Source organism: Mustela nivalis, assembly GCF_964662115.1.
Source record: "Mustela nivalis genome assembly, chromosome: 16".
NCBI classification, from domain to species: Eukaryota; Metazoa; Chordata; class Mammalia; order Carnivora; family Mustelidae; genus Mustela; species Mustela nivalis.
Genome location: NC_139035.1, coordinates 16,830,013 through 16,855,362, shown reverse-complemented (window position 1 = coordinate 16,855,362; position 25,350 = coordinate 16,830,013). Strand labels below are relative to the sequence as shown.

Below are 25,350 nucleotides of genomic sequence, written 5' to 3'. Positions count from 1 at the left end.
TTGGCCTGTACAAAATCAAATTGGGCTAAACTGACATTTTAAAAAAGCAGTTGCAGTGACAGGTTTCAAAAAACTGGCCGGCCACTGATACTAGTATCTAATAGCTATTCTCCCATCCAGGGGAGAAACCGTAAAGGGGTCTCTCTTGGTCTTTAGTGAAGTCAGCAAACAATGTCCCCAGTCTGTGCATGACTGATACTGAGAACTACACTTTCCCAGGCCGAAGCATAGTTCCCCTCCTCCCACTTCTCTCCCAACCCAGACAGGTGATTACAGACAAGGAGGCAATTAAGTTGCTTCAAAATATTTAATACGTGTTAAACACGTAGAGTTACATTTTTATACAAAAATCAATACAACGAAGGAGAAAATACTGTACAAAAACCTTGTCAGCTCCCCCAACCTTTATACAACAAAGACTGGAGTCACCGTATCTACAAAACCATAACGTCTTTCCACTTAGGGCTTCTGTCTGTAAACTTTTGTCTCATTAAACACTTTTTAAAAGCACTGTGTAGTAGTTCTGATCTAGAGCTTTTAAAAATATATCTATTCTCTATAAACTCCATATTTCCAAGCTTGAACTCTTCTGTGAAGTTCATCAAGCTTTTTTTTTTTTTTCCCTGTGGGGAAGACAAGGGCCGCTCAGATTCCCTTTTCCCCGAGTAATCACAGGGTATAAACGTTTTTCAGTGAGATGGGAGGGTGGGGGGAGAGAAAGAATCCAAGTCTCTACCCCAGACTAAATCCCTCTAGTTTTAGGAAATCCTGTAAGGAAATGCCACTCCTGGCACCGGTGCGGTGCTAGCTTTCATGTGAGGGGTGTGTGTAAAGTCCCTTCCTCCCCCGAGTACGAAAGGGGAACTCCCCAGCGCCGGCGCTCTCAGCCGCTTCCTTCTCGGTGCTGGCGGCAGAGGAAAGTCCCTGTCTGCCCCCAATCTCCTAAGCCCTGGGAAAGGGGTGATGCATTCCAGAAGGACGAAATAGTCTTAACTCAACGAGACGAACAGACGTACACAGAGATAACACTACACAAAAGTGAACGATCGTCCGCCGGCGACAAGCCTCACACGCCCAAGTCTCCAGGGGAGACCGCAGGCAGGCTTGGCGCCGCGGGGCCGAGCCCAAGGGCAGTCCGTGCTGCCCCGCAGCACCCGCGGTCTCCGCCCCGCGCTCAGCGCCTCCGGTCCCTAGGCCGTCCTCCAAGCCTCACGTCGAGGCCACCCCGCTGCTCAACCTCCTCCCGACGGGGTCCCGGGGGCTCAGAAGGCCACGATGGCTGTGCTCCAAGGGTTAATGTCTCTCAGCACGGGCTTATCGCAGCAGATCTGCCCGGGCTCGGCGGCTTCCGGACCGCTCTCCTCTCCCTCCGCTTCCTCCCGGCCGCCCCCGGGGCTTTTCCGCAAGAGTCCCGAGAAGCTGGAACCGAAGATGCTAATGAGGTTAGCCACGTTACCGGTCTCCATCTCCTCCTCCTCCTCCTCCGCCGCGGCCGCCGCCCCGCCCGGCTGCTCCTCCGAGTTCCGGCGCGGCTTCTTCCTCGGGCTGGAACCGGGCGCCGGGCAGTCCCCGGGGCCGCCACCCACGCCCGCCGCGCCGCGCTTCCGGGAGCCGACGGCTGGCGGAGCTGGGGGCTCGTCCTCGGCGGGCCGCGGCGCGCAGCAGCAGTCAAGTCGGGGGCACGCGCCCAGCGGCCCCGGCCGGTCCTCCGTTCCCGGGGGGCAGCCGCAGGGACGGCGCGCCCCACGGGGCCCCTCGGGGAAGCCGTCCGAGCCTCCGGCGGGGCCCCCGGCTCCTCCCTCCGCCGCCTCGCGCTGTCCCTCCACGCGGCGCCAGGCAGCTTCCGCCGCCTCCGCCTCTCCGCCCCGAGGAGTGTCCCCGGCGCCCGTCACCGGAGCCGCGGGCTCGGCGGGGCCAGCGAGGCGCTCCGGCCGCGGCTCGGCGTCGGGCCAGGCTGCACGGGCGGCCGGCGGGGGCGGCTCCCCCCAGCCCGCGGGCGGCCCGGCCGCCGGTTCCCCGGGCTGCGGCGGCGACACCGCCGGGCTCCCCGCGGGACCGGCCAGGTAGAGGCCCGGGCACGGGTCACTCAGGTAGACCTGGCGGGCGCTGCGCAGCACCAGCGAGACCAGCAGGTTCTTGTGCAGCTTGATGCCGCCGCGCTGGACCCGCGAGTTGTAGATCTTGCCCAGGGAGATGCTGACGATGCGGTGAGCCTCCAGCTTGAACTCCATCCTGCCTCCCCTTCGCGGGGCCGGCGCCGAGGTGAGGTGAGTCCCCGGCTCACGTTCGGAAGCTGAGAGGAAACGAGATGGCGTCGACAAGTCCGGTCCGGGGCTGGACCCTCGATACCCGAAGGCTGAAGAGAAACGACTCCGGTGACGCGCTCAGCGACCCCCCGCGTCCTAGTCACCACAAACAGCAGCTCAGTCCCACGTCCGGTCGCTAACTGAGGGCAGCCCGGCCGCCCGGCGCCTTATATACGCCCCTCGACCGCCAATCGCGACGGGCCGCCAACCGTTCCGGGGCAGGCCGGCGCGCCCTCGTGCGCCGCGCGCGGCCAATCGGAGGCCGAGGAGGGGCGCCTGGGCCATTCGAACGTTAGTCCCGCGGAGCAGGCTCTTAAAGGGGGCGACGACGAGCGGCGCTGGCCGGACGGGTCCGGGCTTGTGCTCCGCGGGCGGGTGACGGGGCGGAGGCTGACGGGGCGGTGGCGGAGCTAGAGGGGGGTGTGTAGTTAAGGATTCTAATGGCTCGTGGGCTGGCTAGCCAGAACCAGAGGGAACTAACCCGCTCGAACTTTCATCTGAGTATACCCCTGGGTAATCAATAGTATTACCACAAGATATTTAGCAGAGTGCCTTGCCTTCCCGGAGTCACACACACACGCTTAGATTCGGTCGACTCTCACCCCCCCCCCCAAGAAAGAAAAGGGGGTTCTAAAAGCTCCTAAGTTTTTGGCTGTTTATTAAGGAATTGTGACGAGCTGCGAAATTACTGGTTCTCTACTAAAGCCATCATCTGTCGCCTCGTTCTCAAACACACTTATCCCATCGGTTACAATGAAAGGCGGTACAAGTTCTCCTCAGAGATTTCTCCTCAACACAAGCGCTGATCCGTTCACCCTTGGAAGAATCTACAAGTTCTAAAAATACAAACAGAGAAGTCCTGTGTTCCCATCATGATGTCATACTTTTATTTTGTGTCAAGGTAAAAATACAGGGGAAGACTATTCCAGACTTTTCTGGTCAGTCATCAACTTGGTCCATCCAGGGATCCTTAGTACATGGCATTAGGGCAGAATCACCACAGGGGCTGTCCAGAGTCCTGGCCTGGGTTCCTGGAGAGTCAGTCTGAGTTCGTTCACCTAAGCTCCAGCACAGACCTGCCAATGATTCTGGGTAAAGAACTGCAGGGAACCTTAGTTTCTCCAACTCTAAAAGGGAGAAATCACATACACATCCACTCTATTATGCAGAAGATAAATGACAACTCTCACCACCCACAGATAAATGGGTAATATATACACATAATGGAATATTATTCATCCATAAAAAAGAATGAAATCTTGCCATTTGCAATGACATGGATGGAACTAGAGAGTGTAATGCTAAGTGAAATAAGTCAGAGGAAGACGGATACCAGATGATTTCACTCATATGTGGAATTTAAGAAACGCAACAAAGGAAAAACAGAGACAAACCAAGAAACAGACTCTTAACTGTAGAGAACAAACTGATGGTTACCAGAGTGGGGGGAATGTGTGAACTAGGTGATGGGGATTGAGGAGGGCACCTATACCTCCTGGGTGGCTCAGTCAGTTAAGGGTCTGTCTTTGGCTCAGGTCATTATCATTATCACGTTCTCAAGGTCCTGGGATTGAGCCCACATCATGGGGCTCCCCGCTCAGTGAGGAGTCTGCTTCTCCCTCTGCCCCTCCCCACTCCTGCTCTCTCTACCATCCTCAAATAAATAAATAAAATCTTAAAAAAAAAAAAAGGAGGGCATTTGTTGTGATGAGTACTGGGCGATACATGGAAGTGTTGAATCCCTATATTGTACACCTGAAACTAATATAATACTGTATGTTAACTATATTGGAATTAAAATTTTAAAAAGTGATAACTCTTGGCCACAGTCTGAATCATAAACTTAAGCAAAGCTTTCTTAGACTCCACATGGAATAGTTGGCCTGATCCTATACCAGCGTTTGGCCAAGTGGGATATCTGGTTGCGAGAAATAGTGAAAAGTAGGCTTGGTAATGGCCAATTCAAGTCAAGAGGTCTCCAAAGGATGTGATGGCTCAGTAACATAACTTAAGCCACAACTTATTAATGGTAATTGAGACACCAGGCCATGAGACCCAGGGTTCCTCCCCTCTAGGAATTTTCAGCTTGCATAAAGGAGATAAAATAGTAACATGAATAATTACAGAAGCAAGACACATACTTTGAGTAATAACTTGAAAATTATTTCTTCTATTTTCTCTTTCTTTGAGAGTTATTAGTCACTATAAAACACTGATTAAGAATGCAGGCTTTGAAGGGAAGCTTCCTGAGTTGGAATTCTAGCTCCACTTTTTCTTGCTGTGTGACCTTTGGAAAGTTATTTTACCTCTCTGTGCCTTCATCTTTTTCCCCCCTCTCCCTTTTTTTAAAGACTTAAAAAAAAAATTTATTTGACAGAGAGAGAGGTCACAAGTAGGCAGAGAGGCAGGCAGAGAGAGAGGGGGAAGCAGACTTTCTGCCGAGCAGAGAGCCCGATCTCAGGACCCTTAGATCATGACCCGAGCTGAAGGCAGAGGCTTAACCCACTGAGTCACCCAGGGACCCCCATCTTTTCTATCTTAAAATAGAGATGATAGTCCCCACCTCTGGAGTTTTGGGGAGGATAAAACAAGGTAACACATGTGAAACTCTTAGAATAGGCTGGCACATAAGAAGCTATCAGTGTATGTTAATTAGAAAATATCACCCCACACAAGACCCAGGGTTTGGAGAAGAGGATGAGGAGAGAAGAAACAGATAAGAGAAAGAAGCTTTGCTTGAAGAGGGTGTTGAAAAACGCTGAGGTAGGATCACAAGTTCTGAGTGGCAGAAGCAACAAAGTTTGATATAGGGAACATATCATTTGGCAGATGTGACAGACATCTAGAGTAAGTGGTAAATGCTAGAAATAGGGGCTGGAGCTATGTGACAGTGGGTCATGAACGTCTCAATGAGGACATGGAGCCACAGGGAACTACCCAAGGTTGTTGAGTAAGAGAACCACAGAATAGATTATAGAACAGTCAGTACACTTAATTTACAACTGAACTATAAAGAGGATCACTCAATTATAAAACTCTTGTGAAAGTCTAGGCAAAGGGTCGTGAAGGCCTAAACTAAGAGGAGGTAAGAACTAAAAAACAAAAAAGAAAGAAACATAAGGAACCACGGTGATGATCTGGGATGTCACCACCCACTCAAACAGGGAACTGAAAGAGTAAGCAGTCAGTAAAGCTGCCCCACATGAGCTGGGAGTCTCACCCCTGCCACTGCATTCATGGTGCCTCAGCACTGCTTTCCTTTCACACCTGTCATGTTCAGGGTCCCTTTCAAATTGTGCGGGTCACTGAAGGCAGGAGCCCATCTCATGTTTGTAGCCAGAAGATAGTGGGAATATTTAACAAATGTATGACGCAGGCAGTAACCACCAGAACAGAATCCTAGAGGCCCTTATGGCACCAGGGTTTAAGGCGGATTCCTGCACGAGGGGCCGAGTGGCCAGGAAAGGGTGCACTCAGGGGCCTGGGGCAGACATTCTGCCAACCAGCATGGAACCATTACAATGTTTTAACAACTGGGGAGGCCATATCAGTGTATACTGGGCGATTATGCACTTGGCTTAATGAATTTCTAATCATGATGTTGTCTATCAGGTACTGTGCTAGTCACTTTCCAAACATCATTTATCATCCTTATAAAGTTCTGAAAGTAAATCACAAAACTAGGACTCTGAAAGGCCCAGTAATTTCCCCCAAGTCATGCAGCTATAGGTGGAGAGGGTAGGATTGAACTGCAAACCCATGGGCTTCTAAAGCTTGAGTGCAGAGTTCTGGGACCAGGTTACCTTGTTTCACCACTTACTTGCTGTGTGACTTTTGGAAAGTTATTTCAAGTCTAACTGAAATGAGAAAGTCATGCCCAAGTTATTCAACCTTTTTGTGCCTCAGTGGCCTATTGTGTAAAGTGGAAATAACAATACTAGGACACCTGGGTGGCTCAGTCAATTAAGTGCTCTCAGCTCAGGTCATGAACCCATGGTCCTGGGATCGAATCCCACATCAGGCTCCTTGCTCAGCAGGGGGCTTGCTTCTCTCTCTGCCTGCAGCTCCCTCTGCTTGTGCTCTCTCTCTCTCTCTGATAAACACATAAATAAAATCAATCTTAAAAAAAAAGAAAAAGGAAGTAACAATACCTAACAGCTCCCAGCACCATAGAAGCACTTACTGAGTCTATTTTTTCCTGATATTTTTCTTTTTATACCAGTGCCCATAGTTAGCGCTTGTTGAATTGTACATGGTTTTTCTACAATACCACAGAGTAGGTGCTGGGGAAGTGCCCACTGACTTGAAATTGAGCAAGGTCACTACTATCATCAGGACTTCGAATCCTGAAACAACAGAATGGAACCTTGAGAACTGATCCGCTATGCTCAGCAATCTTTACCTCCCCCCTACTAAAAGACAGATCTAGAACATTTCCTGAGGTTTAGAAAGCAGGTAACTGAGTTTGAATTTGCCATTATCAGTTGTTGAGACTTTTTCAGTTTAAAAAAAAAAAAAAGTGGTAGCAGTACAAGGACCCAGGAAGCAACTGCTTGCTCTGGAAGAAGTGGCCAGGGCGTGTCCACGTGTCAGGTCCACCCTTCCACCCCCATCCTCTCCCCTGGACACACACGAGCAGGTTAGCACGAGGAGAGTCGGCCACACCTGTTCCCACTCAGGTGCTCCTGGGCTCTGGCTAGAGGATTCCTGTAAGAGCAGGGCCTGCGTGCCCTCAGCTGTTGACTTCATTTCTTGTTGTTCTCCGTTTCTTGCACGATAGCTTGAAGACTAAAGATTATTATCAGATGATTACAGAGCTTACATTGTCTTAAATTAAGTTTAGTCTGTAGAAGAACAAGGCAAACACACCACAGATGATACACTCCATAGCCCACTCTGTAAGTAAGGAGTACTTACTGAAGTAAGGAAGAGTGAGAGGAAGGGGGATGGGATTAGGTTCTCTGCACGGAGCCTACCTTGCCACGTGAGGCCACTTGGAAATTGTCAGGGGTCAAAGTTGCTTACGTAAGCGAATAGTCATTTGTATGAAATCCTGAGTTCTTTAGGGGAAAATTCTACAAAAATACATTATTAGCACTTTATGTAGGCAATACTCCTCTTGCTCTGTCAAGGAGACACAGTTGTTCTATTTATTTATTTGTGTGTATGTGAGAGAGAGCGAGCTCGCAAGCAGTTGTTGTTGTGGGGAGAGAGAGAATCTGAAGCTGAGCGTGCAGCCCAACATGGGGCTCGATCTTACAACCTGGAGAATCATGACTTAAGCCGAAATCAAGCGTCGTATGCCTAACCGACTGAGCCACCCAAGTGCCCCCAAAGCTACTTTTTAAATTAAATTTTAAATTAATTAATTTTTAATTAATTAATTTTTCTCACTCTTCTACCATATCTTACATCTTTTTTTTTTTTTCCCCTCCCTTTTGGCTGTTGGACTACTATAGAATTTCTTTTTTTCAAGTAGCATTCGACCAGGAGTGGGCATCAAAACCTGCCTTTTTTTCCCTCTTCCCCATTTCCTTTCCTAAATTAGCCCTCCTTCTTGTCCTAATTTATATATCTTGGTTCAGAGAAACTTAGGTTATTTTTATAATCATCTTTGTCATACCTTGCCTCCTTTAGAACTCCTAGAGAACAGATTCCTCCATAAATAGAGCACTTAAACTCATTAAAATGAGGCTTCCACCCTCTCAAGCCACAGAATGAAAAGCTACTACCATATGAAATGCTAGGCTGCCTTGATCCATGGAGTAGCCATGGGACCAATGGGGCTAGGGTGATCGAGGAACTGAATTTTAAATTTTACTTACTTTAAATCTAAAAACTGAAACAGGGTAAAATCATTTTTTTTTGAAACACAACCTTCTTAAGTAATATTCTTGAAGATTGAAAATTTAGCATCCGAATCAATGCTACAATTATAAAATACAGAGCAGAGTTCAAAGGCTTAGTATTGAAAAGAGAACATAAAATGTCTCATTCATATTTTTAGAATGGTTACATGCTGGAATTATTAGATTTTGGATATGCTGACTTAAATAGACTATATGACTAAAATTAATGTAACCTGTTTTGTTTTTTTTTTTTACATAGGTGGCTCAAATTATATTTCTTCTTTGTTTTTAAGATTTTATTTATCTATTTGACAGAGAGAGAGGGAGAGAGAGAAGCAGGGTCCCTGCTGGCCAGTGAACCAGATCATGACCTGAGAAGTCATATGCCCAACCGACTGAGTCACCCAGGCACCCCTCAATTTATATTTCTGTTGGAAAATAGTCACGGTAATAAAAGGGTAGGGTGGTGTGGATGTATAAATATGCATGAGCATACTGTGAGCCATTAACAAATGTCCTTGATTGGAGAAGAGGGATAGGAGAGGGAAAATAAAGTAAAAAGGAAGTAAACTATAAAACACTAAGATGGTTGTTAAAACACTTAGTTTCTTAGAAAATCTAAGAAAAGGGTAAAAAACGCAGCCAATCGGCAAGACGAAAATTCTTTCTAGAACCGAGAAGTAGCCACACAGGTGGTGAAACACAATTCTACGTATCTGATGTGAGAACACAGAAGTTATCACAATATTCTAAAATTCAAAACACAAACATGCAAACAAATTTCAGAAACTCACTTGGACAACCCCATTCTCCCACGTGGTTAGAGCACGTTTATCCTTTTCAGATTCTGATGTCCACCTGGAAGCTGCAGGACCCTTTGTTTCCAACATGCCATTTTCCCTGCACAAAAACCTTCAGTGGCTCCCCATGACCCTTATGGCAAAAATCCAACCCTCTGGCCCGGTCCCTGGAGTACCACACAATACACGGTCAAAGACAACAGCCCGGAGTGGTGAATAGAGCCTGGTTTCTCACCAGCTGTGCATGCTCTTTATCTTATAAAATTGGGGAGTTGGACTAAATCAGTGGCCCTCAAACTCTGGCTGCACAGTAGAATCACCTGGGGAGCCCTTAAATACGGAGCCGCCCAGACCTCGCCACAGATGACTTAAATCAGAAACTGGAGTGAGACCCGGGCACTGGAATTTTTTAAAACTCCATAGGTGATTACAATGTGCAGTCACGCTTGAGAACCAGCAGACTAGATGATTGTTTTAGGATTACTTCAGGTCTAGAATTCTGAGATTCTATTAATCTAGGCAAACCTTTTTAACCTTTCTAGTTCCCTGAGCAACAGAAAGGCCCCATCTCTTTCCCAGCTAGACAAGTCTAATCAAAAGTATTATATCTACCTTCTACTTCCTCAACAGAATGCTCTTTCCCCTCTTGCCCAAATTCTGCACCACACTTCCTCCAGGAAGCCTTCCATGCCCACTGGTATTTAAGGTGTACTCACTTGGGCACACATACTCTAATAGTCATTTGTTACTTAAAACCACAATACCACTTGTTATGATAACCTTTTTATTTTTGTTTCGTATTGTATTTACTTGCACGGTATTTATTTCACTTCTGCGTGGATATATTTCTCATTTCATGCGTGGATATATTTCTCATTTCCCAATAACATTCAAGTGCTGGGAAATGCTACATTATACTTTCTTTGCATCTTTCCTCCTCTATACCCAGAAGCTTGAATACTGCCATGTACATATTGAGAGATCAATAACTAGTTGATAAACAAGTTATTAATGGGCTCCCCAAATCTGAGGCTAAAGTATTCAAACACAGCCAGGCAGAGGGTAAAAAAAGAGTACTCCACATACAATACTCTGGCAGCCTATTAACCAAAATATCACATCAAATACATTTTATCTTATCTTAGTTCATTATTATTCATGACCCTAAGCTCCACCTTTTCCCTGTAAAAGCTATTTTTTCCCCACAGGAAATAAGATGATTTTTGAAAGTTTGCTTTTTCTGCCATGCTATTTTACAAATGTGTGACTTTATTACTGAGAAAATAATTGCGTGCCTACTCTGTTCTGATCAAACATTTGTTATGGATTAATGATGTACAGAAAACCCCGCTAGGTAATAGCATCTTCTTTAGGGACAACCTGCATATCTTCAACCGGTTAAAAAAAAAAAAAAAAGTCTCGCCTTTTCTCCCCACTCTGGTTCTAATCACCGAAGTTCATAGCGCGAATTCTAATCATCAGTCAAGTCCATTTTAGATCAACACAGCTGATCTAAATGCTAACATGAATGCTCGTTCAGTTTGAAAACCCCAAATCACTAACCCATCTCATGTTCATTTTGACTAAGCAAATTCTGAGTAAGTATTTATACAGACACATCCTGCAGTGTAAAAAGGAAGTTTCAGATCTGCTGTCTAACCAGGAGCTGGTGTGTGGATTAGCAGATTTATGTTCATAAAGCAGTCTGAGCGCTTTTGAGGAAAAACGATTCTGAAATAGGCAGCACGCTCATATCCTTCCTTGCACCTTTATCACTTTATAAAGTTCTCTGAGTCCAACTCCTCTCTTAATAAAAGATCGTTCCTTTTGGCAGTCCTTCAAAGTATCAAAAGATCATTGTGATGGGGCGCCTGGGTGGCTCCGAGGGTGGAGCCTCTGCCTTTGGCTCCGCTCCTGATCTCAGGGTCCCAGGATCGAGCCCCGCATCGTGCTCTCTGCTCAGCGGGGAGCCTGCTTCCTCCTCTCTCTGCCTAAATAAAGTCCTTAAAACAAAAACAAAAACAAAAACAAAAAAACAAACAACCTTGTGGAAGGAAAAAAGGTGTCCTTTAAAAGTCAAGTAGGACTAGGATCCTGCCATTACGAGAATGGGTCAAAAGAGAAACACCAGTTACAAAATGTTTTGTGGCGTTGCCCTTTTAAGAAGCGTGAGGATTTGGTTCCCAGTCTTTCCATCCCGTTTTTTCCTCGCAGGCTGACGTAATGCTTAGGAAGTTTAGAGTCACGTGGGGGCTCCTAAGGTCAGAGTCCCGAGGACCCTTTTCTCGGTCTGGGTCTTTTTCTGTTTGATTTTGAATTTGTCCTCGCGGTGATGGAATGAGGGCGTGTGACCGTGGGTGTTCCGATGAGTGTGCCGGGGCAGGATTGTTTCCAGTGTCAGCGGCTGTTGGGGGGAGGGGGAATCTGCTCAGTTTGGCCGCGGTGGTTTGAATAAATGCTCCTGGGCAGGGCGGGTTGGGTCCGAATGGATGGCAGAGCCCCTGAAGACTTTTCGGTGAAGATAGGAGTTTTTTGTTTGTTTGGGTTCTGGGTTTGCTTGTTTTGAAGCTTATAAATGATTTTTAAACTATTTTGATTGGTTCTTGGGCCAATATTATGTTTATGTATTTCCAAATGGGTAGAAGAATTAGGTTTATTTTTTAAAAAATACTGTTTGTGTGCCTGTGCTTGAGAGGAAAAGATCTCCTTATCCCCCTCTCCTCTCACAGATGCAAGAGGAAAATAGAATGAAGGGAAAGGGTAGGACTTCTCTCTCTCTCTCTCTTTTTTGGTGTGATCTAACTAGACTAGAAGGATTTGACAAACAATTAACAATCTTCCCCACTCAGCTGCTGTTTCCCAAAATAGCATCTTCATAGCTGCCAGGGTAGATCGTGGGCCTTAAGGGGAGGAAGACACAAAGGTGCCCTCTTTTTAAAGCCTGCGTCTCTCTGAGATCTTGAAGGCAGAGGGGGAAACCCAGGGGATTAAATTAGCAGGCAGCCCAAGCTCCACCTGCAAGAGAGATAGATAATAGGCTTTTAAGACAGGAAGCAGCTTGTGCTCCAAAATAATAATTTTCAAAAGCAGCACATGATGGATGCTGAGGTTTTCTAACCTCCACCCCCCAGTTCATAATTTCATAATTTCCCCCAGTTCAATAATTAAAGCAAAACCGCCCTTTAAGATGCAGTTCAGTGAGTGAGTCAGGTCTTCTGGTATTCCTGCAATTCTGCTCCACCGCACCCCCATATTTGGAAGGACTGTTCCAGCCGGCCCTTCTCTAAACCGGAGTCCATGTTGCAGAAATCGCTCAAAGCCACATCTGGGGAGACCTCATTAGGGTCCTATTGCTCGTCCCCCACCCCCTCTGTTTTCTTCCTTCTTTCTCTGTCTTGTCCTCTTACCTTATTTCTTTTTGCCCTTTTCTGCTCTCTCAGCCTGCCATTTTTGTCTCTTCCTCTTCCTTTTCTCTGAAAGACTGCCTCTCACGCTCCCACATGTCAATTTGCTCTGCCAGCCCAGGCTCTCTGGGGTCCTGAAATGTCTCCTGTCATGAGTGGGGATGTGGATGGGAAGGGAAAGCTCACGATGAGCTAAACAAAGGAAACAGACCAGAATCGCACCTTCCAGAAGGTCGGGAGCTTGAAGATGAAGGAGGAAGGCAGAGAAAAAGGAGAACCGAATACGCCCTCAAAGAATATGTATCGAATTGGATTTTAGATTTTGCTGTTTCCTTGAAAATGCACCCAAAGGGAATTAAAGCCGCTATTCAAAACCTGAAACCTGTTCATGAATTAACTCCCAATCCACCTCAGCTGCTAGAGACCACGGGCTTGGTTTCTTTTGCATTCTAGACATGCCTGCATCCTAATAGTGACATTCTAGCTCATGGTCTGATCATAGGACCATGTCCCTCTGAACTGGTACTTAGTTCCCTGAGGGCAGTAAGCAGCTCTCCTGCATGGAAACTCAGTGTTTAGCACAGGGCTTGGTCTAGAGGGGGCACTCGTGAGTTGGAAGGACTCTCAGAGTGTTGGATGAGTGGATGGATGGATGGATGGATGGATGGATGAATAGGAGAATAGATAGTACAGCCAGACATCTGGCATACTCAGACATTTTCTCTTTCTCTCCTGATATTCCAGAAAAGGCAATATACGACTGAAAAACTTTGTTCTGACAGGTAGATAAGGTAGAGAAGTAACAGCATTGACTTTGTTCCAACCAGCCTTGCTCCTCTTCAGCACCTAACATGGTGTGTGGCATGCACAGGGTTATACTTAGCACACGTTTGTTGAATTAATGATTAAGAGAGGAGACAAATAGCTCTTCTCCCTGGAGGAAGAAGTTTCCAGGGAAGAGAATGGAGGAGCAGTAGAGAGTGATTCAAATATAAAGCATTTAAAGCATAGCTTCCCAACCTCGGCTCTGTGAAATGTCTTAAGACATTATGAGAGGACGTATTTCGGAGACCATTGAAGGGCTTCTAAAGTAAAGAGAGAGGACTGGGAGTCTACATGTGTGTGATCTTTCCAAAGGACCCTCCTTCAGGGGTATTTGCGGCTGACTCATTTGTTATACATTTACCTCTTTTTGCTTTGGCAAGGGCTCTGCATGTTAGAGGGAACGCAGTTCGGGAGCAGAGTGAACACCGACACGGTAGGCAAAATAGGAGACTTGCAGCCCAGAGAGCACAGCTTCTGCTCTGACCCAAACCGGGGTGCTGGAAGGGCTGGGATAATGCTAAGCGAGTACATGGCAATGCAGGTACCTGACCAGTATTTCGTGTATAAGATGGCTCCCTCTGGGATCTGGCAATCAGCTAGCTTTAGGCCATTCATTTATCCAACTCCTCCCCCACTCCCCAGGCTCTCCAGGCGCTCCCCTCTCCCCAAACAACAACAATAAAAAGCACAGGAGAGCTGAGATTTACAGAGGCCAGGAGCTTTACCAAATTCTGAACACTGAATATGCCTGGGAGGTAGTAGAAAGGAGAGTTAATTGGTTGGCTCCTGAATGTGTTAATCCTGAGCAAAGCTGTGTTACTACCTCATTAGCACATTAATTCTACCGACTATTCTCTGCAGTCCTGTATCACTTAATATCCTGGGCCTTTCTGGAGGTTGTCTTACAAAATCAAGTTGTATTGACTAGAATTGCAAACTAAGACTCTTGGCTCAAAAGCTCTTATTCAGGAACATTTTAGAGTAAGAAAAGATAAGGTTGTAAATATGTGCCTGAAATACTGAGCCTGGTTCTTTCTTCTCTACTCAGAAAACCCGTGGTTGGTCTGGGCATCACTGTGGCTCCTCGCTGGTCCTGTAAAACAAGCACGCAGCGTGAGGTGAGCAGCTGGGCTGGAAGTGGTCTCTGAGCTCCATGAAGGATTCAATGTCCCCCATCTCCATACGCCCATGACCCTCTCCCAAAGGATACCACGTCTCTCCTGGCTGCTGCCCACTGGGGGACAGTGTGTCAGCCATGACACTTCATGGGCCCCGGGATCCTAATCTATGCAATGGTGAGGCTCATCTAAGGTTCCTTCCAGTTCCAGTGCTCTAGCAAAAGAAGAATGAAAAAGCCTTTGAGCAGCCCAACCTTCTTGGCCAAATTAGTGGCAGTGGGGGACTATTTAAAGGAAAAAGGAGTTGAGATGTTTCCTAATTGTTTCTGGGTTTATTAAAAATCCCTACAGTTCAGATTCTAAACCAGCAAAATATATAAGGACAGAAGAGCCTTGCAATATTCTTGTTAACATTTAAAAAAAAATAAAATTACTCACCTTCATCCAGTGAACATTTAGTGATTGTCTACTATGTACCAGGCGCTGTGTCAGGCCCTGGGAACACCGGGATGAGTATGGCCCCATCCAGCGGTGCCTTTATGCAGCTCACCTCCTTACAGAGGAGATAGGCAGGTGAGAATAGAAAGTCATCGATAGCAGAAATCATCATCATCATAGAGCTCTCATTATCCTCCAGTAGACTCTGTGCGACGTCAAGGGTGGATCAAAAAGGGCACAGGGAACCCTGCTGTGATGCAGGTCACAGAGACAAGGCGTGAGCTGAGGGTCAAGGCTTGTGGTGTCAGAGAAAGAGGCTTGAGCTACCTTTTCTTCTAGTGCAGAAGTGAATAATGTACAGAAAAATGGGAGTGGGTCAGGGGAGCTCCAGCCACCATCCAATCCTTAATGGAGTAGTATCCGCCCCCAAAGCATGCCAGGGCACCACATTTGTCTGTGTGGTTCACCAAGATATCTTTAGAACCTGGGACAGTAGCTGGCACATATAGGGTGCTCACAAAATAGATGTTGAATGAATAAAAAGACTACATTAGGGGTGTCTGGCTGGTTCAGTCAGTAGAGCGTGCAACTCTTGATCTTGGGGTTCAAGCCCCCTGCTGGGCATTGAGTTCACTTAATAATAATAATAATAATAAAACAATACATTCAAACACAGCCTCTGTTCATGTTATTCCTAAGTATCTTTTTGACCAGCTCAGAATGCTACGCAGTACCATCACAGAAGCCAAGGAACGAGCTTTCAACAATGAAAGTACATTGGGTGATGTTTAATTCATGTCAGATATTGCAGAAGGGACAAGTGAAATTAGAGAAGTAAATTGGACAGTTGGGAGTTTCCAGTGACTTCCCCAGCAACAGCATGACTGAAGGGGTAGTGACATAGAAGTCCTTCTACAGAGCAGCAGAGTGACAAGGAAGTGAGGAGTGGAGACAGCTCGCTGATCTCCTGCTCAGAAGATCTCTGATGGTGAAGATCAGGGAAGATCTTAAGTAGGAACCGGGGAGGGTTTCTGAATCCAGGAAAAAATCTCAGGGAGTAAGAGGAAAAGGACCCAATCAATGTTGAATTCCCATAGTATGTAACCCTCCCAACAACCCTGGGGAAGGTGTGGGACCTTGTATGTGAAGAAATTGAAGTTGTTTTTTTTTTTTTTTTCAAACTTGCTTCAAGAGAGCCTGGGTGGCTCTGTTGGTTGAGCATCTAACTTGGGCTTAGGGTCCCTGGGATCACTCTGCACTCAGCTGGGAGTCTGTATCTCCCTCTTCATCTCCCTCTGCCTCTCTCCCTGCTCATGCTCTCTCTCTCCAATAAATAAATAAAATTTTTTTGAAAATTACATAAAACATAAGACATGTTTCAACCTGGATATCCCTTGAGGACATTACACTAAGTGAGGTCAGCCCGTTACAAAGACAAATACCATATGATTCACCTAAAGGTGTCAGACTCATAGAGACAGAAAACAGGAGGTGATTAGCAGAGGCTGGGGAAGGGTGAGTAGGGTATCATTTAGTGGGTACAGAGCTTCAGTTTTATAAGATTAAAAGAGTGCTGGAGATTGGTTGCACACAATCTGAATTACTTAACACAACTGAACTGTACATTTAAAAATGCTTACGATAGTGAACTTTGTTATGTGCATTTTACTACAATTAAAAAAAAAAAAATGGGCACCTGGGTGGCTCAGTCGGTTAAGCATCTGCCCTGGGCTCAGGTCATGATCCCAGGTCCTGGGGTCAACTGACGGCTCCCTACTTAGCAGGAAATCTGTTTCTCCCTCTCCTTCTCCTACTCCCTCTGCTTGTTGGTGTGCGCGCGCTCTCTCTCTCTTTCAAATGAATAAATAAAATCTTTTTTAAAAAGTGCTTAGGCTCGCACTAGTAAGTGGAGGAGTAAATGGAGGTAGTAAATGGAGAAGCTGGTATTCCAACGCTTGTCTGGCTGGCTGTGAATTCTGCTCTTTTCTCTGTGCACCTGCACCAGTCTGAGCAGCTAAAGCTGCAGCAGGGGGAGGGACGACCAGCGGAGAAGGTCTTGGGAGGTCAGTAAAGGAAGGGATCGAGAGCCTTGGTGGGAACAGAGCCCAGAACAGAGTCGAATACCTCCATGGAGGCACCGGGATGGAGGTGAGGGGGAGATGGCTTGCGGGTTCCCTTGAGGCTGGGGAGATCAGGAGCTTCTGTGAACCTCGGCTTTTTTCTGTGAATATGGAGGCAAATGGGATGAGGTCAATCAGGGAGCCTGAGGGAGGGAAAAGAATCTGGAAGAACTGTTGAGGACAAGACTGACCAGGGTTAGATTTATAAACACAGCCCATCTTGCCTAACCAACATGTGGATAAATTTCATGAGGAACTGCCCCTAAGAAACCAACAGTTAGCTAGAGCCCATTCATTATGGTGGCCAGTACTGTCCTATGGGAAGCGTTAGTCATTCCCCTTAGGTCACTAAGAGCCCCAGAAAATCGGTGATTTACCTATAGATTCAGGCATAGCTCTGACCTTCTAGAAAGTAGTTACTGTAAGGAAACCAGCTCGAGAACTGAACAATTCGAATGGCTGAAGGATAATTGGTCTTAAGGGGTGGTCCTCCTGTCTGTGCAAAGAGACTTGAGGTTCAAATCATCTTGAACAGCTCACCCCCAAGTGATGAGATTTTCGGTCACGTAGTAGGTGATGCTAACCTTAGGTGAGGACATCTTCAAGTAATCAAAGACAGCAGGATCCGGGCACCAAATACCCTTCACTTTTTCTTCTATGGGGTTTTAAAGCAGTGAAAATGACCCCAGTACTCCCCAAATGAATTACTTTTTTTTTTTTTTTTTAAGATTTATTTGACAGACAGAGATCACAAATAGGCAGAGAGAGAGGAGGAAGCAGGCTCCCTGCAGGGCAGAGAGCCCAATGTGGGGCTCAATCCCAGGACCCTGAGACCATGACTTGAGCCAAAGGCAGAGGCTTAACCCACTGAGCCACCCAGGTGCCCCACTTTTATTTTATGTTAGAGATAGAGCACGAGCAGCAGGAGGGGCAGAGGGAGAGGGAGAGAATCTCAAGTGGACTCCGTGCTGAGTGTGTAGCCAACTTGGGGCTTGATCCCGTGACCCTGAGATCATGACCTGAACCAAAACCAAGAGTCGGCTGCTCAACAGACATAGCCCCCCAGGCACCCTGACTAGCCCTGTTTTTTGTTGTTTCTTTAAAAAAAATTTTTTTTATACAAGTGAGACTCAGAAAAGTAAAGTGATTTAAAATCACCCTGATTTTAAGTGAAGGAGAGGGAATTCAAACTGTGTCCCCCCCGCCCCAAATGAGCAAGCAGTGTTCCTAAGGGGTTAAGCCAGAATCTAGCCAGAGGTCTAGCTGGAGTGACAGGCTGTGTAGAAACGAATAAATACCAACACAGGATAGCAAGTGTGTGTGGAGTGGCAGAGCCAAAGAGCGTCTAGGAGTTTAGAGGGGGAGTTAATTCTGAGGATTGGCCAGTTGGGGAATCCGGAAGGCAAAAAAGGAAACTAGCGGATTAGAACTTACTCTGCATCGCCAGACATCTCTGAGTTCCTAGATGTCACCCTCACAACTGCCGGTTGGCCATGGAAGCCCAGCCCAGCTGCTTCGGGGAGGGAGACAGCTCTGGGCTCCTCCACCCCTTCCCCCTCTCCCACCTCTTCTTCATGAATGAATACTGATATACGAGCCCTCCTATTTCAGTCTGAAGTTTTATCCAACCTGTTTTTTAGCATGACCACAAAGGGTCACCATCAGGGGCTCGATGTGGGGCTCGATCCCAGGACCCTGAGATCATGATTCGGGCTGAAGGCAGAGGTTTAACCCACTGAGCCACCCAGGTGCCCCAGCGCTCACTAATTTTCAAAATGTCATCAGGCTCCATTGCCTTATCTAGTCTGGCTCCGAGTGGGCATTACGGAAATTCATTTAATCACTATGCATATATACTGAGTGCCTACCACGTGCGGGGCACTGGAGTCTCAGGCCTCATAGAACATGCATCCTATGAAGAGCTGATGAAGGCCATAAGAATTGAATTTGAATGCCAATATCTATGGCAGATTATTGGCAAGAAATTGGGAGTTAATAAAATTGGTGGCTTTAATGAAAATACAGCCTAAGCAGTGTCACATAGATAAACTGCTAATTCCTTCTGGCAGGGGACAGTCCTTGAAAATTTCATCATGGGGGCTATAAACAAGTCATCTTGTGGAGTGATTTCAAGTCTGTGAAGCTGGGCAAGTTTACAGAGCTTTGAAATTTGATCTCAATTTCAAGGGCCATGTTGGGTTAGAGTAGCTAGCCTTCATCTTCAGCCTTCCTTGATCCTCAGGGGTCGATGACAAATTCGATCTTTAAAGGAAAGGTGGAGGGTAGCCCAAACTACTCAGCCTCTGGGGGTTACATCTGGTTTGGCAACTTCCTATTGTGTATAACGCACAGACCATGTATTTGTCACCGTTTTGTGAGTAATACGCAGAGTACATGCTTTTAGGTCTTTCAGCGTGCCTCAAGGGGTTGTTTGTTAACAGTTGATGGGACTCCAAATGTTTTCCTTTTTATTACTTCAACCTTTCAATTTCCCCAGGATTGTCAGCTTTTAGAATTTGTATCTTCTCGGTGTGTTCCCAGAATTCCCTATTTACACCACTACCGTGTGGCTCAGGATCAAAGTAGAACTTTCACTGAGTTCGGATAACAGATTCACCTCAGAATCCCTACTGCTACCTCAAAAGGGAAAAAAAGCAAAGACTGCCTTAGCTTGGGGTGAATGTCTCATTTCTCTCTTGGTTTCACTTCCTTTCCATTCAGGTGGCTTCCCATTTCGTCGGCAGCCTCCTGTTCCCTGAATGTATTTTCCATTTGAGAAGCTGTTTTCTCAGAAGCTGTTTTTCTCCTCAGTTGTTCCCACTCTCTGGCCCCTGTTTTGCTCCTTCAGAGGTCTGGCTGCTGCCACGGTACTTGCCTCAGACCCAGGCTGGGCTTGCCAGGGCTCCGGGCCAACTCAGCTCTCCAGCTGCCACTCCGCCGCCGCTCAGCTCCAACTGTCCAGCTCCAACCGACTCAGAACCTTCTGGTCTCCAACATTCTCTCACACCCCACCCCCGCCAAGGACAAATGCAGAAGTTCCTGCTGGGTTCAGCTAACTCTGAAGGGAGAAAAGGGGAGAAGAAAAAATTGTACATGATCGGTTCCACTGAGAAGGAGCAGTTTTACACACTTTCCAGGTCATTGATACGAATGGATGAAATGTGTTTTGCAAGAACTTTCATTAACGAAATACCCGCATAACAATAGAAAGGAAAATTCATATTATGTAACAGCTTCACTGGCCTTAAGAATAAAAGATATATATTAGGTTTCAGATATTTGGGCCATCAAGATGGCTGGGAATTCATTTCTTGGCACCTCTTGTCAGAGCCTTCAAAAAAAGGTGTGCCTTGTGTGAGAACCTCTGAATTCTGGTTTTGTCCCTGATAACGTGTGTGGGGGAGGAGGAGAGTAGATAGAATGTTCGAGATCACTCATGTCACAGACTAGGCAATAGCAAGGCGGAGTATTAAGTAAAGAACGTTAATGCTGCTAAAACCTTTGAAGAACTCAGACAAGCCTTTGGAGTGTTCATTCTGGGTCCCTGGAATGTCACACCATCTTGGGTGGGATATTTCTCCTCTACGACTTCAGTTGTAAGATGATCCTGTTCTTTGGCGCCAGTACAGGAGGACGAGCTAATTAAAATACTGTACTGGTTCATTCTAGAAGTATTTACTGAGTCGCTAATACATACAAAGCATTGTGCAAACAGACTGTGTGATATGACATAAAATTTTAAAAATAGATTGCCATAAATAAACTCCATGATAGGATTATGTAAAACCTTTTAGATAATTATAGCTCTTCGGGTATACAAACAGGGCTTCTAGTTCTACCGTTTTGAAGGAACTGACCTATCTTTTTCTACTGTCACTCTTCCCCTTCCAAATCAATTCATTCGTCTTAGTCTACAGCCAATTTCCATCTATTTTCTGATGCTATGACCAGAGCTGCAATATAAGGCCGAGCCCTACAGAAGAATGTCCCACTGAGAGGACAAACAGGGTAGAAATCTTCTCTATGTTCTGCTGGGCTAAGCCATGACCTGGCCTGGGTCAGTGTCTACCAGAGAAAAAGAACGATTTTCTGATTTTCACAAAAGTTCCGTATGGGTTAGCTATAGCCCTGCTCATGTCCTCAGTTGGTTCAGGAGCCAGAAATAAGAGTACGGGGGCAAGGTTTGCTGAGTTTACAGAGTTTACTGAACAAGATATGCAACAGAGATACATCTGATGACGTAAACGGTATTTATCTTGCTATGTGATAAGTCACTTGTGTAAGTGGCTGCTGTATTCGCCTTTTTTTTCTTTCTTTTTTTTTTTTTTAAACTCAGCAAAGCCAACTGTGGAGAAGCAAAAAGGAAGCCTGTTGGGGAAGGAAGCCACAGTGAAAGCTTTGGCGAGTCCCCCTGGAGCCACAGTCTGGTGGTGCTGGTAGAGGGGGTTCCTCTGCAGGGGTCCCTATGCTCTGAGTGTCTCCAGGAATCTATGTTCAGGAAGTCCAGAGTCCTGGGGTCTGAACTCATATTTAACTTACTAAAAGACATAAGCATCCCCCTTCTCATAGAACATGACCTTCTCACCGAGAATCAAAAGTGGCAGGCATCAGAAGCCACTGGTTCAAGAGGAGAAGCAGTTGAGTGAGTAAACCAATGAACAACTCCTTCCACCATCGAGAGGCCAAGAACACCTTTCCTTGTTCTGCAGGGCTGGGCGGTAAGCCTTATCAATAGAAGGAAAGTGAGTGGAATGATTTAAAGAAAGGATTGCTGTTCCCTAAATTTCCCCAGAACAATCCAAACTTCCACCAGATTCATTTGATTTAACTCTCTTCATAGGGAGTTAAGATAAGGCACACTACTCTTCAGTCTCACTACAGGGTGAATTCATTTAATTACTTTGATTTCCTCCCTGCTAGCTGATATGCTGGAGGAAAAGGAGCATTGCTGGATTGATGGGATCCTGTAGAGGTCTGACAGGGGTATGCTATGGGTTGACTTGTGTCCATCCAAAATTCATGTTTAAGTGCTAACCCCTAGCACCTAAGAATATGACCTTACTTGTAAATAGAGTTCTTACAAATGTAAATTAGTGAAGATGAGGCCGTACTGGAAGAGAGTGGACTCCTAATCCAATAGGACGGGTATCCTTCTAACAAAGGGAAATTCACACACACACACACACACACACACACACACACACACAGAGAGAGAGAGAGAGAGAGAGAACACCATGTGAACACTGAAGTTAGGAGAGAAGCCTAGAACAGTTCTTTCCCTGATGCCTTCAGAGGGAGCATGGCCTTGGCAACACTTTGATTTTGTACAAATTTCTATTGTTTCAGCAGCCACCCAGTTAGCCTTACAATGTCATGGCAACCCTAAAAAAACACTACAGGGTGGGATGGGGAAAAGATGGTGGGGTGTGCCAGTTATGACAGGTTTATCTTGCCAAAGGTGATCACTGTGTTCTTCCTTCACGACTTCGACAATCCTATCATTGAATGTTGGGGTCTATGTTCCCTCCCCTTGAAAGTGAGGAGAATTCTGGGACTGTCTTGACTTAGGGAATGGCAAAAGTCACATTGTGTGACTTCTAAGGCTAGGTCATAGAAATACTATGCACCTCTGCCTCGGTCTCTTGGGATACTTGCAGAGGGAGGCTAGCTGCCATGAAGCCGTCTTGCTGCCCTGAGACCAGCATGCTGTGAGGAAGCCCTCACATCTACACAGTCTCATCTACACAGGCCACAAGGAGAGTCTCTGTGTCTACCTGGAGCAAATTCCAGAAAGTTCTTGACTGTAATCCCCAGCCAGAGTGGCTTGGCCCAGTCCTACCTAGATTTGACTTGCACAGACTTGAGAAGATAAAAAAATGATTGTTGCTGTTTGAAGCCACTAGAGCTGGGATTTGTCACACAGCCTGCAGGGCTTAGGGAACCAGAAGCCAGAAGGACATCAGAGAGAGGCAGCCTGGTAAGAAAGGGAGATGCAGAGATGTCCCAGAGAGATAAAAGGCTAAAAGATGGCGAATGTGGGGCGCCTGGGTGGCTCAGTGTGTTAAGCCGCTGCCTTCGGCTCAGGTCATGATCTCAGGGTCCTGGGATCGAGTCCCGCATCGGGCTCTCTGCTCAGCGGGGAGCCTGCTTTCTCCCCCTCTCTCTGCCTGCCTCTCTGTCTGCTTGTGATCTCTGTCAAATAAATAAATAAAATCTTAAAAAAAAAAAAAGATGGCGAATGTCCAAAGAAAGAAGGGTAGTGAAGACATTTCAGAAAGGGTGGTGAGGGACTCTTCCTCAGTCAAGTGGAAAAATCCTGGGTTGGGAGACCTGGGCTCCCTTCTAGAGCTACTGCCCGCTGTCTGAGTCTTCAGGCAAGTACCTCTCCTCTCTGGAGAAAACTCTGTGAACCAATAAATTGTGTGTGAAAGGGGGACCTAAAGAGCAAGAATGTGTCCCCTTGCACCAATTCTGGGGCCACCAAGCACTCTTCTGACCCTGATTAGCTGTTCTCACGTAGACTCTGTTGCCAGGAAATTTGCTGACCAGCTGAGACACATATCTGACCCACTTGGCAATCGTGTTTCTCACCATAAATTAATTTATTGGCCCCAGAGCATATGCACTCATGCGATCAGCCCATGGGGACACGTGACCGGCACATGTGAACACAAAGACCCCAGATGTGCTCAGAATCAGGTGTGCCCCTGCTGAGCCACCGTGCCAGAAAGTGACCACTGGCCTCCGTTGTGGATGACTATTCCTCATGGCCGCAATTACAGAAACAGTCTCAGGCCAAAAAAGGAAGAGGCAAAACCAAGCAGCTCCTCGGAAATAAGGGAAGGCTCAGAAGCACTCAAAAATAGCGGGAGCAAGGAGAGAGAGACAGAGGAGGGACGCCAGTCATCTGATGGGACAGCTCAGGACCCCTGGGGCAGAGCAGCGCGGCCCGGGAAAACCTCATCTGACCTTCACACTGCTCTCCAAACTGCTTTCCTTCCCTGCCTGTTACACTGCCATGGAAACGAGCTACATCTTGGTCTCTATGCGCTTAGAAAGAAAAGAGATAATAAATGGAGAGGAGTTGAAGAGGAAGAAGTAGGGTGAGGAGGAGGGAGGAGGAGAAGGAGGGAGAGGAGGAGGAGGAAGAAGGGGAAGGAAGAGAAGGAGAGCAGAGGCGAACAGATTTCTGTCCAGTGTTCTTAACCCACATATTGGGTCAAGACAGCCCAAAGTCAAAACCTGATTCTGGTGACAGCACAGGGTGTTGTGTTTGAGATTGAGATGATGTTATCAGATATTTCATGGATTCCACTTATGAGCATCTGGTCAGCAAAATGAGTTAACAAAGCCATTCCGGGGGCGCCTGGGTGACTCAGTTGCTTAAGCAACTACCTTTGGCTCAGGACATGATTCTGGAGTCTTGGGATCGAGTCCCGCATTGGCCTGCCTGCTCAGCGGGGAGTCTGCTTCTCGCTCTGACCCTCTCCCCTCTCATGCTCTCTCTCTCTCTCACTATCATTCTCTCTCAAATAATAAATAAAATCTTTAAAAAAATAAAGCCATTACAGGTCTAAAATTGTTAAGAAATAATGGACTTTTGCACCACTGGTAAAATGAAGCTTACAACATGTTGGGTATTATTTAAAGGCACCCCTGTATGTTACATGTATGTAGCTCTTAAATCATAAAGTCCTCACAGGAGAAGCAGAAATGCAGCAAGCGCATTACAGAAGGTCTTGACCTTGCCTCTGCCTCCTCCCCTTCATCTATTTGGACGTTTTCTCTTTGTGTTAAGTGTAGGGTAAAGCCCTGGGAGCACAAAGAGGCTTTGATCATTCATACCTTTGAGGAGTGTACCAGGCGGTTGGAGAGACAAGACATTTACATAGACATATCACCTGTTTCACTGTCAGTGTCTGTCCAGAAATATACCAAGTCCTAACTATTTTAATGGTGAGAAACCATTCCCCACATAAAGCTGCTCTCTTCACAGTGCAACACTGCTTAAAGGATGGCATAAGAATTGCCCATGGCAACCCTGAAAACAAGAGAAGCGGGGATAGTTGTGCTCTTCTGAGACTCAGCCGGCACGAGAAGGGAGAGACGTAGAGTAGGACCTTCATCCATGGAAGTAGGTGGGGACAGTGAAGCAAGAGGTAGGCTTGGCAGGCGGGTTCTTTAAGGCCTGGCACACTGAGAATGTCTTTACCTGTGGTTGTGATATTAAAGCCAGAGGACAAATGTCCCAGTCAAGGGAAGTGAAGGGTCAAGCCCAAGGGACGTTTTCAAAGCCAGTTGTCAAAGTTGGGCCACTGAAGTAAGTGTCCGGGCTGAAGTGTGTGGTCAGGCAGGGTCAAAGGAGTGGGACAGATGAATGCCACTGATGTCCATCCTAGGATAATTCAGCCGGACTAGAGATAAATGATGGTGAGGATTTTAGGGGCATAAGGAAAATCGAGGGCATGTGAAGCATTGCTTTATTCCCGG

General features: G+C 46.6%; 1 protein-coding gene across 1 annotated transcript; it reads right to left on the bottom strand.

The window, feature by feature from the left end:
* Positions 1-293: 293 nt before the first annotated feature.
* On the bottom strand, positions 294-2,491 carry IER5 (immediate early response 5). The gene has a single exon (XM_082701757.1). It carries the CDS (start codon positions 2,229-2,231, stop codon positions 1,263-1,265), a length of 969 nt encoding a protein of 322 aa, XP_082557883.1. The 5' UTR covers positions 2,232-2,491; the 3' UTR covers positions 294-1,262.
* Between the last annotated feature and the right edge of the window lie 22,859 nt (positions 2,492-25,350).